The 19,483-nt window shown below is 39.6% G+C and overlaps 1 protein-coding gene across 1 annotated transcript; it reads right to left on the reverse strand.

Moving 5' to 3' along the window:
- Positions 1-1,006: 1,006 nt before the first annotated feature.
- LOC136677620 (lipoprotein lipase-like) lies at positions 1,007-8,798 on the reverse strand. Its single transcript, XM_066655195.1, has 10 exons — positions 8,620-8,798; positions 7,739-7,914; positions 6,844-7,023; positions 6,540-6,648; positions 5,195-5,428; positions 4,367-4,609; positions 3,832-3,952; positions 3,524-3,700; positions 2,269-2,376; positions 1,007-2,093 (listed from the first exon to the last, which is right to left on the reverse strand). Exons 1-10 carry the CDS (start codon positions 8,708-8,710, stop codon positions 2,015-2,017), a joined length of 1,518 nt encoding a protein of 505 aa, XP_066511292.1. The 5' UTR covers positions 8,711-8,798; the 3' UTR covers positions 1,007-2,014.
- Positions 8,799-19,483: the final 10,685 nt, after the last annotated feature.

A 19,483-nucleotide genomic window follows, 5' to 3' on the forward strand; every position in this document is an offset into this window, starting at 1 on the left:
GAGGGGGCGCCAGTCCTTCACAGGGCAACACAGACACTCACACACACACACATTCTCTCACACCTACGGACACTTTTGAGTCGCCAATCCATCTACCAACTTGTGTTTTTGGACTGTGGGAGGAAACCGGAGCACCCGGAGGAAACCCACACAGACACAGGGAGAACACACCACACTCCTCACAGACAGTCACCCGGAGGAAACCCACACAGACACAGAGAGAACACACCACACTCCTCACAGACAGTCACCCGGAGGAAACCCACACAGACACAGGGAGAACACACCACACTCCTCACAGACAGTCACCCGGAGGAAACCCACACAGACACAGGGAGAACACACCACACTCCTCACAGACAGTCACCCGGAGGAAACCCACACAGACACAAAGAGAACACACCACACTCCTCACAGACAGTCACTCGGAGGAAACCCACACAGACACAGGGAGAACACACCAACTCCTCACAGACAGTCACCCAGAGCGAGAATCAAACCCAAAACCTCCAGGCTCCTGGAGCTGTGTGACTGCGACATCTACCTGCTGCGTCACCGTGCCGCCCTGAATGTAAAACAAATTTTGTTCATTGTGTTTTTGTCATTTTTCCCATCAGTGTGTGTCCTGTGTAATATTGTGTATTCATGTTGAAATTAGGTGCACATTTAAATCTAATAAATTCAGTGCATTGTTATTAAGTGGTGGATTAGGTGGATTGGCGACTCAAAAGTGTCCGTAAGTTTGTGTGTGTGAGTGAATGTGTAAGAGTGTGTTGCCCTGTGAAGGACTGGCGCCCCCTCCAGGGTGTATTCCCGCCTTACGCCCAATGATTCCAGGTAGGCTCTGGACCCACCGCGACCCTGAACTGGATAAGGGTTACAGATAATGAATGAATGAATGTTATTAAGTGCAGTGTATTCTGGTGTCCAGCTGGAGTTTCTGTGGCATTTCTGGAAATATAACATGTCCATATAGATATAGCATGGTTAAAGTTGTCTAGCTTTATTCACAGTTCAAATATATAGGTATACATATGCACTAAGAAGATATTAAATATGTAGCTATCAGGTGTTTTAATCATTTGTGGTCACATAGAAATCTATGCAAAATGAGTGTGTTAGGATTAGACCAATGACCATAAAACGTCCTGTAATAAAATCTATAGCAATCTATAACACATTACGTTTGAGACCTGTACGTATATTTTTCAAGAACCACGTTAAATATTTTATAAATATCAAATATAGAAACCCCAGTTTTATCCATTTAGAATGAACATATTTACATCAAAGAAACATGGTTGGAGTACAAATATATATTACAGATATATTACACAGATAACATCATACATTATACATGTCATGAGCAGAAGACACTCTACTATTAGAGTTGATTGTACTGATATTGATAACTCAATAATAACATTCAAAATTTGGAATCACCATCAAAAATATTTAAAATGTATATTTTCCCTAATATAAATATCTGATACACAGTAATGTTTAGTTTTAATAGGGTTTGAATGATAAAATGATATGACCTCAGTGACCTATTAAGCAGAGGTAGCAACAGTTACATATTGAATTGTTTACATAACATATACCAACTTTGTTGGTTGATATGAAGAGATTTGAGTGGAACATGGAGAGTGCATTGTATGATGTTTAAATAATAGGATGTAATGTGTAATATATAATACTAAATACCTAAAATAGTTTTCTAACAATCTTTCATTTTTTGCAAAAGCTGCCATTAAGTTCAAACTGTCATGCTGACTCCCACACAGACATGCAGCAAGAAACGTACTTCTGTGTCTAATTTCAAGGTTCACCACACCGTCTTCTGAGAGAATGTGTCTGAAGTAATGTCTTTAATCTGACTGCAAATGGTGTCAAAATTCACAGCAATTATTAAGACACTAATCATGATCTGATCAATCAGCATCAAAAAATGTCCTTCTTGTGGTCACAACTACCATTTTCTCTGTTGACATTTCTTCAATTGGCTTAGTAACTAGCTCTTTATCCCCACATCTGGAGTTAAGTCTGTGTCCTGTTTGAAGAAGCTGCCATTCATTTTCAGCCTGTGAATCCTGAAAGGAAAGAAATCCATTATTTGCAAAACTGTAAAATTTGAAGTTTACAAAATTGAACATTTCAAACAATGAAACACTGTAAAATTGAAACGTAAAAATTCCATATTCTAATACTGTCCTAAAAGGTGTTCATCTGAAAAACTGCACAATAAGAAACATTATTCAATATTACCTTTCCTTTCTCCTGCTGTGTTGATTCTCACTGGATTTCACGAAGATCACAGAACCACTGCCCTGTATCAGGTGCGCAAACTCTGTATCTTTGGGTCTGAAAACCACCCTGGAAGGTAAAGGCAAACAAAGCAAGCATAAACTACTAGAGTACTGTCTGTTCAGCTGGAACACAGGTTTTTAAGACTTTTAAGGTTGTTACACATTGTCCATTTATGGGGTTTCTGACACATCCAAATATATCACTATAAACATAACACCCAACAATCTATCGGTAGATTGATCGGTAGATTTGATTCCTTGTTAAGTGTTAAGCCTTGTTTAATGTTTAGTGTTTAGCTTTGTTTAATGGTTAGCGTTTAGCTGTTTAGTGTTTAGCTTTGTTTAATGGTTAGTGTTTAGCTGTTTAGCTTTGTTTAATGGTTAGTGTTTAGCTGTTTAGTGTTTAGCTTTGTTTAATGGTTAGCGTTTAGCTGTTTAGTGTTTAGCTTTGTTTAATGGTTAGTGTTTAGCTGGTTAGTGTTTAGCTTTGTTTAATGGTTAGCGTTTAGCTGTTTAGTGTTTAGCTTTGTTTAATGGTTAGAGTTTAGCTGGTTAGTGTTTAGCTTTGTTTAATGGTTAGTGTTTAGCTTTGTTTAATGGTTAGTATTTAGCTGGTTAATGTTTAGCTTTGTTTAATGGTTAGTGTTTAGCTTTGTTTAGTGGTTAGTATTTAGCTGGTTAGTGTTTAGCTTTGTTTAATGGTTAGTGTTTATCCCTGCTTATAGTTTAGCCCTTGTGTTTAGTGTCCCTCTGTCTAGTTTCCTTTTAGGTATTGTAATAAAGCATCCTGCATATACCTCCATCCCTTACTCCTACACACACAGTATTATTACATTTTGTTGGTCAAGGGTGCTGCATATACGTTTTGAAATATTGTTTTTTATGACTTGCCGTGTTCTCTTGTTGTTCAGGAACATTTTTCCTAATGTATTTTTAAGATGAGTGTATTACTGCTCTTTTATACTTTGAGTGTCTAGATGCATTGACATAATAAAAATATATCTCAATATATTCAATAACTCCATTCAATTCTCTAGAACACACAACTGAAAAAATCATACAGTGGTAGATTCTTAAGGTACTCCAAAGAGGTTCTTCAAAATGTATTTAAAAAAAAGTGTTATTTAGTTTAGAGAGATAAACATAGATAATGATATTAAATATAAGACTATGACACCTTAAAGCAGTTGGCCATTAACGATAAGTGTACTCACTTGCTTTGTGTCTCGCCTGATTTAATTCTCATTCTGCGGATCTGGAACTCATTGGTGCTAAAGAAGTTAGGCAGATATGAATCCATCTCCCACTGGATCAGCAGCCGCATCACCTCTCCTACGTCCACATCCGACGTCACTAGGAAGGAGATGGTGGAATTGGTGACCATACTCGGCCTAAAGAAGAACACAAGGTGAAGGTTTGAGTCGTATAAGGTAAGGAATAATGTATTACCAGTGATATCAATATTACTGGTTAATGATTAATGAGACATGTAAAAAGAGAAAAAAAAATACTGCAATCTCACACAACTACGGGGATATCTTCTCTCTCACTGAGAGTTCCATACAGAGAGATCTTTAATGGTTGGGTTTCCATTGTCATATTTTTCTGGCTGAAGAGATGCAGTTTAATCTGGTAATGAAACACTGCAGGGAGACAGATGCTAAATTAATTGACTGTGTTACACAAGTCCACAGAGGAAAGAGTACACGTCTGCTACTACAGATTTGTGCCGTCCAAAAGTGGGGGACCATCAAGTATTTAATTTCCATTGCACAGAGGTTTCTGTCCACAATTCAGCTGTAACAACTCAGTACTATGAGTCTGAAAGGATGTTTAACTGACAAGAAGCTCTTACTAAGAAAATGATGGCGCTGCTGGTGTTTTTACAATAATGGAGTGGCCACCCAGAACGCAACCTCAGTTTTTAATTACTTGGATCTTCAGAAGCAGAAAATGCAAACCACATCTAAGATTTACGTTTTCTGGGTTTCCCCCTGGTGCTGAATGTTTTATCAGAAAAGTATGACCACATAATGCTTGAAATCTCCCACACTCACCCTTGTAAGGCATTATCTCGCGTGTTTTGAGGTACATCTTGACGCTCCTGGTTGTCCGGACCTTGTTGACGTTGTATCCTAGTTTGTTGCAGCGGTTCTTGCGGCAGCTCAGGCAGAGGCCCTTGTAGAAAGCCTCTCTGGAGCTACAGCGAAAAGCCATGCTTGCTTGATCCTGATTAACCAAGGAGTCGATGAACAAGTGCACTGAGCGCTCATGAGAGCACTTCACCAGCTGGTCCATGTCTGTTTACAAGGCAGAAGAGACACAAATGTTAGTACTCTTTCTGACTTAACTTTTATCACCTTAACAACTAGTTTACATTTGCCTTCAGTGATTAAAACAGTCTTCTGAAACATCTGGGAGTTCTGGGAATGCTCATACAACATGGTAAAGGACACTATATAAAATCAATGCAGTGTTTTGCATGTTTCAGCCTTCATATGACTATAAATAAGGCCTGATAACAGAAATTACTATAAATTATTTGGTTAGTGTTATGATACTCATCTCTAAACTCTGAGTTCTGAGTGTGAGGAGCTTTAAATGAAACTTTAATGTGGAGGACAGCTGCTGTGTTCAAATTAAAACTGAAAATCCACAAAAATGGAAAGATATTTTTCTTTGGATAGCAACTTCATGCTTCTCTGGAGTGAAGAACACTGTCCACTTCTGATTTTGTGGTCATATTAGAGCCTGAACTCACATGTGCCCACTCTTTTCAGTTAGGTGTGTCATACTGAGATTACTGAGCTGATTAGGGTGTAAACTGAAAAAAGAAAATCCCATTAGATACTGATCAATAGGAGCAAAAGAAAAAAACCACATACTTGAAAAGCCGTAGGTGGCAATCATCCTCATGGTGTTTTGTAGGCTGCACCCAGGCTGGAAGGTGCCCCCATTGGGGTAAATGTCCACATGGCCCACTGTTCTTTGGATGCCGATGCTCAAGTCTGGACTGCCTCTGGTGTTTGTGTGTAAGACGTCCACAAATCTGGCATCGTCTGGAGACAAACGTTTCAGAGAATCTGCATGCTCAAAGGTCGGGCCAGCTGGGTCAAGACCTGTGGTTCAAAAGTCAAGAAATCAGTGCGTGCACGTCTGAGAAACTCATGCACCTGGAGGGCATTAAAATTACTATCGGGCGAGAGGCTTTCTGGTGTGTTGTATTTTCTACCAAACCAGATGTTTGCATCACGTGATCATGTGATCTCTTTACAACATGGTGTCCAAATGTGTGAAAGGACACTGAGATAGAGAAGAGATGCCAGGTTCCAGGTTCATTATCATGAAGTACGGGAGTCATTACGGACAAACGTGCAAGATGCGTGCCGCCGTCCATGACTATGGCTGGTGTAATGTGTGTAATGACTCCTTGAAATTAAAGTAAAATGAACAAGAACATGGAATTTGAAAGTTCTCTTACATTGAAGAAACTGATACTGTCTTTGGTAGGAAACTTCAGCAGTTTCATTTATTTAATGTTAGTAAATCTGCTTGCGTTTTTCACAAAGTAGGAAGGAGAAAAACACCAACATGAGATATCCAGATGGATATAAAATCACAGAGGAGCACATTTTCCTGTCTGAAAAATACTTTGAGTAACCTACTGAAGTATATCTGTGCCACATGTATGTTACATGGTGATTTTTCGGATGCAATCATCAATTCATTCATTCATTCATTATCTGTAAGCGCTTATCCAGTTCAGGGTCACGGTGGGTCCAGGGTCTACCTGGAATCATTGGGCGCAAGGCGGGAATACACCCTGGAGGGGGCGCTAGTCCTTCACAGGGCAACACACACTCACACATTCACTCACACACACTTTAGAGTCGCCAATCCACCTACCAACGTGTGTTTTTGGACTGTGGAAGGAAACCGGAGCACCCGGAGGAAACCCACACAGACACAGGGAGAACACACCAAACTCCTCACAGACACTCACCCGGAGTGGGACTTGAACCCACAACCTCCAGGTTCCTGGAGCTGTGTGACTGCAACACTACCTGCTGCACCACTGTGTCGCCCATCATCAATCCAATGACCTTTAAATATGCAATATCCTTAAGGAAATTCAAACAACAATTTAGAGAAAAATGCAATATATTTGTTTCTCTAAAACAAAAAAGCCTTTAATCATGTTTAAGGCTGATGTTAACTGATGGTGCTGACCTGTGATTCTGTTCACTTTGTTGTTGCTGAGGTTTCCGGCAATGCCTGCCACGTGGGCACCTAGACTATAACCCAAAACATGCAGCTTCTCAAGTGGATAACCTATACTCTGTACAGCAAAACAAAAGATTCACAAGAGATTACACAAGAGAACACAACAGAAATTATGAGACAATTACAGCCATCAGCAAATGTGCTCAAAGATAAGTTGGTAATGTAGTATTTTATATCCATGCAAAAGGGTTGTACACAAATTCAGTACATCCGTTTAGTTTAGAAACTGAACCTCTCCTAATCTGTTTACCTCCAGCCAGTTAATGAGCTTGGCCACATCTTGCCCCACCAGTCGGGTGTTCTCCGCTGAGGTGTGGTAGTGTTGGCTGCCTCTGTCCAGCCAGTCCACCACCACGACATTGGCATTGTGCTCACGCACAAACAGAGCAGACACCAGTTTATGGATCCAGCTTTCAAACAGGCCTGCAACCTGAGAGAAAGGGAGAGAGAGAGAGAGATACTTATTACTACTTATAATAGTAGTTATTATGAACGTATCATGTAGCATATCATGAACGTCAGTAGTAATAAAGAAAATTGAGTCATTGTTATTGGAGTGCATTGGAAAATTAATAATGAATAGAAATCATTGCATTGGGTTCTAAATAGTTTTAAAATATGCCTTTCCAATGCAATGTAAGATGAATGTACTGTGGAATGGAATGTGTATCTTGGAAAGGTTGTGATTGTAGGTTTAAATCCAGAAGATGTCTCAATCATCTGAGGCCAAGAGACCTAGACAAAACAATTGGCCATGTCCTCTTAGTGGGTCAGCGGTCTTTCACCCCCATAGGTGCGAGATAGCTTGGCCTCTGTCAGCTGATGTGACATATCTTGACAGTTTGCATTCTCCTATGACCTGCTAAACCCGTCAGTGTTGTTGCATCAGCGGCATTTCAAAAAGAATCAGTGAAATGTCTTCGTGTATCTCAGAGGTAGCCTATATTCGCCTCCACCTTCCCAAGGCTGCTCCAGCACTGTGTGCCAGTGAAAAATTGGAACTGGAGCAACTAATAATTGGGGAGAACATTTGGCAAAACTCGAGATTAAAAAAAAAACATTTAAATATGTGTTTTTTAGTGTTATGACACTTTTGCTGCCAGCCTTTTCAACAAGCAAAGAGCTGCAATCTGTACTAAACTCACCGACCAGCCATGGATGACCAGAAATGTTGGGCCGTCAATTTTGAAGTTACAGTCTGAGAGAGTGGTTTTAATTCCCGGAATAAGGTAGCACAGATCCTCATCTGGAAACTCAGGATGTCGCACTGAGAACTTAGTGTCAATGTTACTGTAGTCTTCAATCCAGTCAGTTGTGTTATCTAATACATATAAAAATTAAACAAGACATAATTAGTCACACCTGGGGGTGACATGAATGGCTTCTTTACAGCTAAACTTGAGTGACCTCATTACAATATGGTGACCAAAATGTGCACGAGCTGACCACAGAGCTAATATCCAAACAGGAATATAAATAGTGGGTCAAATAATAGTGACATTCATGGTGTGCAAAAATTAACAAATTTTTCACCGCAGGGGAAAGTTTTTTGAATTTATTTTGAACTTAATGTATAAACAACATGTTCTTGCACAATAAAAATTGGCCACTAAAATTAGTAGGTAATTATTCGACATTAGGTTTGTTACCTGCTAGTTACATCCCTTTATAATAACCTTAAACGTGAGAATGTCTTAATAATAAGTGTGAACCATTTATTAGGGTATTGGAATACGTTATTAGATATGGGAACCCGTTATTTATTGCGTGGGAACGAGTTATGTACACAGTAGCGCAGTTTAATTATATCACGGAAGTGTGTCACTGGCAGGACTCCGTAGCTCCAAGTAGGAATTTTTTTATTTTTTTTTTTAATTAAAGGAAAAAACATACGTTTATACCATAAAACCTGTATACAATTTGTACATATTATAAAGCAGTCATTTTAAAAACTGTGAGCAAGACTGGCGTAATTAAAAATAAAAATATAATAAATAATTAAAAACAAGACAATAAATAAACTTACTTGAAAAAGGAGCCTGAGTAGAATTAGAGAAAGAATCACATGAAATGAGAGAAAATCCGATGACCAGCAGCCAGACACTTTCTTTTCCCATAGTATAGTGTGCGAACGGGTTAACGGAGCTTTACACTTAGGATTGAAACCACAGTAAATCAACGCGCGTTTCAAACCTAACTCTCCAACAGAATAATAACCTCTGGGGAACCTACTGCTGCCCCCCTCTGATTTATACCAAACAAGCGGCTCGTTCTCGCTCCCGATTGGACCAAATTGAGTAGGGGGCGTGGATAAGCATCCCGAAAACCCAAGTGCCAGCAAAGGGTAGCTGCCTAAAGACAAACAGCAGCAGCAAGGCACGGTCACGTTCACTCCAGTTCGACGCTGCTATAAATACGTCATAAACAAAATTAGCACTATTTATCAACAGCATTCGTTTAAAAGCCTTACACTTCATCACTACATTGCCAAAAGTTACTAAACAATTACTCATCCAGTATGTCTTCTGTAATCAATAGTGTCAGTGAGTTTGTAAGCATCCCTCACTCTGGACACAGACCTTCTGCACATGGTATAAAGTCCTCCAGGACCAAGCTGTGGAGCACTGGAACTGTCTTAAAACACTGCAGCACTCTCCACCAACCAATACGTTTGGGATGAACTGGGCAGACATTTGTGAGCCAAGATGTTACCCAACATTAACGCCCTGTCTGACTAATGCTTTTCTTAATGAACGCAATCGAATCTTCACAACAATGTGGTGAAAGGTAGTGTATGGCTGTACCACACCACAACAACAAAAAAGCTGTTACTGCATAATAAATAAAAGCCCAATTCATCTATTGATACTCTTAATTTCAGAAGAAAGAATGGATGGTGTCCACAAACCTTTGGCCATATAGTGTCTCTGTGTTTCACTTGTTTATCTATTTCAATTTCCATTCCTGTGCCTCTGATTCTGTACCAAGGGTTGCCCCTGACATCCAATAATTTCACATTCAGTTTAGGTTCAGTTTATCATGTGGTCCTTCCTTGTCACGCACATGTGCAGAGTGAGACATTCCATAAAAACATATTGTACTATTTTTGCCATTGCTGACATCATACACAATAAATAACCAATGAGATTTTAGGTCTACTTATAAAGGCTATGTGATTTATATTCATGTAGTTATTTAAAATGTTTTTTACTCATATGTTTTGGCCTAAACTACTACATTAGTTTCACAATGTAAAGAATGTGTACCTCAAATTTCTTACTTTTCTAAGAAAACAGGAAACACTGCATGCACAGCATTCTTTAAAGAAACCATATCTTACTTTTTGTTTGCATTATTGCCCCTGCAGTTCACAATGACGTTTGTGTGTCAAAAAACACCAGCAATAATTTTTGTAGATTATTTCATCAAGTTCTGATGGATAGGCACCTTTGTCAGCTGTGTGTTCCTGCTTGCACCCAGTGAATCCAGGGGGCTCCAGACCCACCAGGACCCTAGTGGGGATGAAGTGGTTACAGAAGATGAATAAAAGAATCTCTCTCTTATGGTGCCACATATATACTCATTAGGGCAGCACGGTGAAGCACAGCTCTAGGGACCCGGGGTTGTGGGTTTGATCTCCGCTCAGTTTGTGAGGAGTTTGGTGTGTTCTCCCTGTGTCCGCGCGGGTTTACTCAGGTTGCTCCCATAGTCCAAAGACACACATTGGTAGGTGAATTGGCTACTCAGACATATGCCAACCAAAAAGCATTAACCCCATAAGAGTTTAATCTTCTCAAAAATAGCAAATGTATAGAAGAAGACAATCATCTTCTCAAATTTCAAAGGAAGTCAATGTAAAATTATTTGATGTAATATTATATACTAAACTACAAATGGTCAAAAATGCAGATACACGTTTTTCATTGCAGATGTAACCCAGAGTTGGCAAATCATTAGGAAATCAAATGCGGCTATGTTTCCTGATGTTCCTTTATGTGTTTTTTCAGCAGTACCTGGAAAGATTGAGTAATCGCGTTCAGTGAAGAACACACTGAGTTCCAGTGGTATCTGGAGGGCCCCAGCCCTGTCAATCAAAGATCTCCTATCCAATAAGATAAAAGGAATAGGCCTCTACCCCTGCCCCTCCTTCACATCACATGAACACAATGAGCACATTTCAGACAAAGCCCCCCAACTGTTCTCAGAACACCTTCAACTGAGTGTAGAAGTGGCCAAAACCCACCACCAAAACAGACAAGCGTTGGAAAGTCTCTGTTGGAAAGAACACTCAGGGGGTTAAGTCAAACTTGAACTGGATGACCTGAATAACTCAGTAGCGCTGTGTTGTTGAACTCTCCCATTAAAACTGATGTTTGTCAGTGTGCTATATACAGACAGTCAGACAAGAAAACAAATATTCATTAAAAATGCTCAGACTTGACTCTGCGGTTTATTTAATGCTGAGTTACTGTGAAATGAAACATTTAACAACATTTGACATATATATGAAACCTTGGCAAAGTGCTGGATGAAGTCTAAGCAGGTGGTGAAATGTTTTGGATACGTATTTACAAATAATTCTTATACAAGTTAGCAATGTTAGCCTTGGAAAATTGTTAATTATTTCTGAAATATTCCTGCACATGGCCCTTGTGGCAGTTATTAGGCTATACACATTTTATAAACCTTATTAATAAATCTATTATGTTAACAAAGACAAGCACATCCTCACAAAAACAAAATCTAGCTTGTGCTATTAGCCTTTAGCATATTCCTGTTAGCCTCACAGAAGCACATTTCTGTGATGAAATGAAGGAGCTGTGCCAATCACTGTAAGCAGCAGTTTATTTCATAACTGATAAAGACAGTCGTGAAAGATTGCAATCCACATTGCAATGCTAGTGTCCAGACCCAGTCTACTATAAATCATGATCCAGAGCATTTATTGCTAACAACTGTCATTAAATCAAACTGAAATTGAATCCAACTAAATGTGGCAGCTAGCAGAATACGATTTATATACAATTTGTTAATAAATTTCATATAAATGTACTGCTGGCAAAACACAAACACACACACAGTCACTGTTACAACAGCTGGGGCCTGTTCGCCGGTAGAACATGTTTATAGAAGAGGGTCCTTATTTATTCAGTAAATGTAAAGAGTGGAGAGGTGGAAACCTCAAACCAGAGGTTAACCCGTGGTTGGTGTTAAACCACTACCTCAGTTCTTCAAAATACACTGAAGTTAAAAGGAGGAAGGAAACACCACCATCGATGATGTTTCCTTCATGTCATCTGTCATGGCCCACCCACAGAGCACTGAGTAATAATGCTTTATAAAAATGGGCTATTCAAATATTCTAAGTAAAAATAACGCTTCCATATTAGATAATGTCAGGCTATAATTGTTCCCAGGCTTGGTGCATGTCTTTAAAGGGACACTGTATAAGGGTCATATAAAATACAAAGCCAGTTATCCACATGAAAGCATTGTATTTCACAGATTTCAGCCAGGTTCCCTCAGAACAAAATGAACCCTACACTAAGACTACTGTGAACTACACTATACATCCAAAAGCCTGTAGCTTTTAGGGATTTATCTGTGCACAAACAGCTTGAATAATCTCCACAGAAGAGCATGAAACAAAGTGAATGCTCTGAAGCAGCTGCACATGAGCCAACATCACTATGCACTGTCAGAAAAACAGTCACTGTGGTGGTACTAACCAGCCATAATATTATGATCACTTCCTTGTTTCTACAGGAGCACTTTGTAGTTCTACAGTAGACAGTAGTCCTTCTGCTTTGAAAGCCTTTTAGCCCTCTTTCACCCCTGATTTTCAATGGTCACAGGGTCTCCACAGCAGCTACAATTTGGCTGGTGGATCATTATCAGTGTTGCATTGACATGGTGGTGGTGGCGTGTTAGAACTGCTGTGTCTGATCCACTCCTACCAGTGCAACACACACTCAAATAACTTTTTTCAACTTAAATGTGATTAAGTTCAGACTTCAGTTTAATGGAGAATGTTTTATATATAATTCAATGTATAATATTTTTAAAAAGTGTTCTATATAGCTTCAAAAAGTGTTGTGCTCTTTTGCTAATGTGCTAATGATGTGCTAATGATGTCAAGCATGTAGCAATGAATGCTCATGGTTCTAGATAAAACTAAAGAACCTTTGAAGAACTAGCTTTATAGTGGATAGCAGAAGGCTAAAAGTTTTGCATGAGACAACGTGAACGGTCCGGCACTGTTTATCCTGTGGCGCCACCTGCTGGGCTGTATTATATGAAACGTACATAACTGGTTTAAAAATAGTAAAAAAAATATCATCTGCTCATTAAATTCCTTATTTTATATGAATTATATAATTATTATCATTGGTTGATTCACTGAAAGCTAAAAAAAAGGAAACAAGCCCGTGCTCAGTAAACATTTAGCCGTTGATTCAACGTTGAAATAACGTAATGACTTCCGTCTAATCAACGTTCTCTTATAGTTGAAAATAAACGTTGAAAAGACGTCCAAACACAGACATTGAAAAGACGACTATTAGACGTATTATGGACGTCCACAGATGTTATTAATTGGTCCCGAAATAAATTACTTGTATAAAACGCATTTTGGACGTCCACTGACGTTATCGATTGGTCACCACTTAACTAACTTATTAAATTGGATTTTGGACGTCCATTGGACGCTTAAAATATGTCCTTGACGGACAGACTATTTTTAGACCTATTTTGAACGTCCAGGGACGTTCCTTGTTTACTGGGTGCGAATTAGAGAAAATTGTTGGTTTATATTTCACCACTAGACGGCGTCAGACATTTGGACTAAATTGAGGGTAAAGCACGAGGTCCTACACCAGGGGTCACTTGATTTACGAATGAAGTCATGGGGAAACGGATAGTGTCCACACCATTTTATGCATTAATATTTTCAAAACTGCTTTTATTAATATTTTGTAAAAGATTAATCTACATCAGTGTACACAGATCCTAGACTGAATCATTGAGCACAAGGTAGGAATGTACCCTGGACAGGGTGCCAGTCCACCACAGAAAATCACACACTCTCACCAATCACTCACACACTCACCTGTGGATAATCGGACACCTCCATTTAATCTTACAACGTGTGTTTTTGGACTGTGGGAAGAAACCGTGGAGGAGGAAACCCACGCAAGCACAGGGAAAATACACCATTCAAACCTGGACCTGAGACTCTGGAGCTAGGAGACACTGACATGCCCTTCAGGACCACCATGCCATACTCAGCTGCAGATATACTTTAGTAAATACAAGATCTGAAATAGGAAAAAATGTGGGATAATAACATAGGGTCACAGAATACTTACAAATGGGGTCATTTTCTTAAAAAATTGCTCCTGCGCTAAAGGAACATGGCAGAAAAGGATTGGTAGTGGTCAAAACTGATTTAACCCTCCACTGATGAACCAGAACTAGGCCGAAACATACTGACAGCAAATGAATAAGAAAATGTATGTGTACACTTACTGATGTTGCATTGGAGTCTATAAGCTCCCCTTGCCTTTTATAACTCAGATGAAATACTAGGATAGTACTCATATGATAAATAAACTAACCCAAGGCTTGTACTGAGCTTAATGAGTCTAATGTGGAACTGTATCCTAAGGTTTATGCTCCCGTGAGGCTGTGGGGCCAGACATCCAAAGCTCTGCCTTAGTCTGCGCTGACAGCTGCTGCTACTGTGAAGGATTTGGCTGTGACAAGCGCATGTTTATGAGACCGGCCTATTTCTGCTGGACACGGGAATCCCAATTCTCCTTCAGGGACAGACAGCGATGGGGCGATGATTTCAGCACAGTGCACTCCTCACTCTACAGCACATCCATCCTGAAATAGGCCTGATTAGAAAGAGAGAGAGAGAGATAGAGAGAGAGAGAGAGAGAGAGAGAGAGAGAGAGAGAGAGACTAGTGGAGAGTGTTACAGACAGAAAACACTGCTGTGAAGTGTTGTAGAGAAATAATTCTAAGCTCATTACATTTCAGTTCAGTTCAACAATTTACAAAACCCTATAATCTCTTTCAACCCTCATGTAGTCAAATGTGACTAGATTAACTGGTTACATGAAGTCTAAATATTGATAGCAGAGACAATTCAAACTTATACTTGTGAAAATAACATTAGAATTTGATGTCCTGGGCTGTTTGGTGGCGATGCAGGTAGTGCTTCTGCCACACAGCTCCAATGTTCTGGGGTTGAGGATTCAGTCCCTGCCTCAGGTCACTGTCTGTGAGGAGTTGTGTGTTCTCTCTGTGTCTGCTTGGGCTTCCTCCATGTGCTCCAGCTTACCTCTCACAGTCCAAAATAAACATTTGTAGTTGGATTGGCCTTGGGAAAGTGTACACAGGTGTGAGGATGTGAGTGACTGGGAGAGTGTGTTGCCCTGAAGTGGGCTGGTACCCTCTCCATAGTTCATAATATATGCATATATGGGTGGGCCATTTATATGGATACACCTTAATAAAACGGGAATGGTTGGTGATATTAACTCCCTGTTTGTGGCACATTAGTATATGGGAGGGTGGAAACTGTTTAAGATGGGTGGTGACCATGGCGGTCATTTTGAAGTTGACAATTTTGGATCCAACTTTTGTATTTTCAATGGGAAGAGGGTCATGTGACACATCAAATTTATTGTTTATTGGAATTTCACGAGAAAAACAATGGTTTGCTTGGTTTTAATGTAACTTTATTCTTTCATGAGTTATTTACAAGTTTCTGACCGCTTATAAAATGTGTTCAATGTGCTGCCCATTGTGTTGGATTGTCAATGCAACCCTCTTCTCCCACTATATATATATATATATATATATATATATATATATATATAGAGAGAGAGAGAGAGAGAGAGAGAGAGAGAGAGAGAGAGAGAGAGACGATTATTGTGTATGTACGTATATTAGTGTTGCTAATGTTAGCGTTGAATCCAATTGTCCATCCAGACTTACCAGCAGAAAGAAGAAAAGCGGTATGTTATGGTAAGGGAACCTGGCACATCATTGTGTTTTTCTGGGGTGTCCATACTTATTTTTAACATGACCGTTCTTGAGGTTTACAGAATTACCATGATCTAATCATGCTAAAACAGCCCAGTTACAGAATACATTTGGAGTGAGGACAGTGGGTGTATTCTGCGACCCTCTAAAAACACTTATGAGGGTAACTTGAAGATGCTCTTAGCGGCAGTGAGCTTTGAGGCAAGACGTCCCTGTGGGGGTTTCTTCTGATAGATGTCTTCTCTAATGTAACTCTAGCCCCTTGCTCTCTGAATCAGAGGCTACACAAGGAGATCACCACACTCCTCTGGAATGCCTGGAGCAATGTTAGCCTTCACTAAAGCCTTCACACACTAACTGCTGTTCTCTTGTGTGAGGTATGATCAGCGGTGTTAGGCATGATGTACAACACAAGCCTGTGTTTTATGTCAGAGCTTAAACTTGAAGATTCACAGGGAGGAATTCATTCTTAAAGCATGTGTTTGATTCGATATTCAACCCCTGGACAAGCAGACATGAGTAATAGATCTGCCACTGGAGCTTCTCTGTAGAGTTCAGCCAGCGCTTTCCCTCTTCACATGGAATGTGGGAGGAAGTCCTTGTTGAAACTTGGATTTGAAAGGATCCATCTGGAGTGTTCTGTGGACTGCTGCATGTTGGAGTCCATCAGCAAACAATCTGACATAAAACCACAGGTCAAGACACAAATATATTAATGTATTGTGCAGTTATTTGTCATTGTACAATGTACGAACTGTATCTATGAACGAAATGTCTCTTCCCCATTTAACCCATCTGTAGTAGTGAACACATACACACTCTAGTGCACTAAGGCCTGTGAACACACACCTAGATTGGGAGTGTTTCGGGGTTCAGAACCCTGCTCAAGAGCACTTCAGCCATGGATGTTCCTGTCAGTCCTGGAGATCGAGCAGGCAACCCTTGGGTATATATATATCTTACTTACATATATGAATACAGTATATATGTACATGTATTTTGATATATATGCCCCTTCCTTTAAGATATATGTGCAGATATAGTCATATAACCTGTCTCCACATGGCTACAGACAGCCTTTGTGCTGCAGATACATTTTAGGGCTCTGTTACAGCTCCTGTCTTTACAAGTATCCTCCTAGAGTTCATTCCACCAAAACAAGACTCTAACCTCATTTATTATGTTACGTCATGAAGCCTGATTTGCTCTTATTTGGGTCTGGAAGCAGAATTTGGTCCAAAAGGCCTATTTACTGGTTGCAGGGAGTAAGAAGGCTGGACAAGATAATACTATCTGATCTCTGCTGCGTGGATCCCAGTGACATGTTTATGACTGATCTACCATCTTTGATTTCCTCCCTCCAGGCGTCTTCTGTCTGTGTCTGCCTGGGAAATACTCTCTTAATTTAACACCATTACTTATTTAAACCTGTAACCAGCGAGAAACAGCCAAAAAAATACAAAGTTAAAATAAAATAGGAAGTGGTATAAACCCCCCAGGCTTTAGGATGTGTGGCAGTGGAACCGAATTCTTCATACATTTGGGATGAGCTGGGGACGGAAATTGTGATCCATAACTAATAATCATCACCATTATAAATCACTAATGTTCCCCCTGGCGGAATGCCATTAAATCCTCACAGAAATTATCCAGCTGTCTAAGATCTTCTTGGAAATGTAACGATAATAAAAACAAAGCATTTATTTCAGAAGAAATGCTGGTTGCGCAAGTGTCAACAAACCTCGGGTCGTGTAGTACAGGCTGAGATTTTGGAGGTATTGCATATATCAGACATCTGGTTCTTATCAGCACTGCTGTGAAGAATTCTGGCTCTAAGATCCTTTATATCAAAGCACTCAGAATGACTTTATTTGTATGTCAACATTTGATTATTGTATCTAAAAATTAGAATTTTTTTGAAAATAGTTTGAATTCTCCTTAAAAAGAGGACTGTTTTTCACCGTGTCGGGGTTCCACTTTATATGCTGTGGTCTGTTCTCAGGACCTATGAGTTGCTCTTTACTCTGCTTATCCTTACTCTGCACAGTATTCCCAGGATGATTGGACACTTTTTAGGGAATTTTGGCCTTAAAAGGAAACAAGGAATAGGGCAGCACTTCCTGTGGGAGGTCTTTCTCTCCCTTCTCTACCCTCTCTCCTTTACAGCAATGATTTCTTTACATTCTCTCTCTCTCTCTCTCTCTCTCTCTCTCTTTCTGTTTGTACCCTCATTCATTCTTTCCCTCCTTTCCCTTTCTTGATTCTGTTCCCCTTTCTGCATTTTACAGTTATTTCCCACACTCTCTTGCAGGGAAGGTGTCGTCTAATGAACAAATCTGTGGGTCAATGGGAACTGCTACTCTTAATCTATCACATCAGACAGCTACCAATGATGATGTAATGTAGCCTAAGATCAGGTCTGTGCCTAGAACTGTCTGGATTTAACGAATACTTGTCAGCCAAGACATGCTTAGTGATCTGAAGAGGTTTCTTAATTTTGCACTGGAGCTTTATGGTTAATGCAGCTAAAAGCATTTAGCTAGGGTGACCAGACGTCCTCTTTTACCCAGATTTAACGTCCGGGATTTTGTTTTTCTAGAGCTTACATAGAATTAAGAGGAGCGTTTCGTTCACAAATTAGTCCCGCCCTCCCCTACTCCGATTGGTTCGCTTGAGTGAGAAGGGGGCGTGGTGAAGTAGCCTAAAATCTTCTGATTGGACGGTCTGACTGTAGAGCTACCGTTATTGGTCGATAACCTTCTCTGTAAACATTTAATTGGTCAGTCTGCACGTCAGTGGTCCTTGTTTACGTCAGGCAAAGCTCATGTACCTACCCTCATCTCGAGCAGCTATGGAACGTAAATGTAAGTTCTCGCGAGAGCTCATCCGAGACGTGTCCTCTTTCACCATCTCAGATCTGGTCACCCAAATTTAGCATACCACCTTAATTTGTGAATTTATCTTAATGATACTTGATTATGTGGTTTCTGACACTGTCTCATACATACACACCTCTGCAGTTTAATTCTGTATTCATATCCAGGTCAGGTTAAAGCACACTGTATGAGAAAACAGAAATAGTGTTTAGAAATCATATTAAATCAGGTTTATTGTCACGTCATATATAGCACAAGTGTAAGGGGAGTGAAAAAAAAACTCCATCACACATTGTATAAAACAAAATTGTTTTGTGTCGAATGTCATTTGATTCTCTGACTTATTAAGTCATTTGAGCAGTCAAAATATGAATAATGCTACATCAATGCTACAAGCTAAGCTAACACACACTGAAGTGGCACTACTCTTACACTGTGGACTGTTGTTACTGTTGTCAAAGCAACTTAGATATCACACTGGATAAAGTTGCTTTTGTGTTTGGTATCATGGCAAGTTTTATGATGTCATAGTGCAATGTGCAATAGCGTTGACCTTATTGACCTGGCATAAATCTGTTTTAGGGACATGCAGTGGAAAATGTCAACACGACAAAACATATCAAACATATATTGTCTATAAGAATTCATTTTGGGTAATGCAAATATTGTCAAAATGGTTTTGGCCAATACCCCTTTTTATGCATGTCACTTTTTAATGAAGTCTGAGGACGCATTATTATTCAATTTAATACTGGTATGTTTTAAGTGTATTTGTCTTGCTAAGATTTAATTGAAGCCAAAGAGTTCTGTGTCTTCCTCTTGTTACTGATGCATCTCTTGGGTCATCTGATACGTTTGGGTCTGATCCATCAAATACATCCCATAAAAAAAAAAAAACAGAATAAACAAATATCAGCTGCTCTCTGACTTATGGAGTATATTTCTAAACAAGGAAGAACT

The sequence above is a fragment of the Hoplias malabaricus genome, chromosome Y (genome assembly GCF_029633855.1).
Source record: "Hoplias malabaricus isolate fHopMal1 chromosome Y, fHopMal1.hap1, whole genome shotgun sequence".
NCBI lineage: Eukaryota > Metazoa > Chordata > Actinopteri > Characiformes > Erythrinidae > Hoplias > Hoplias malabaricus.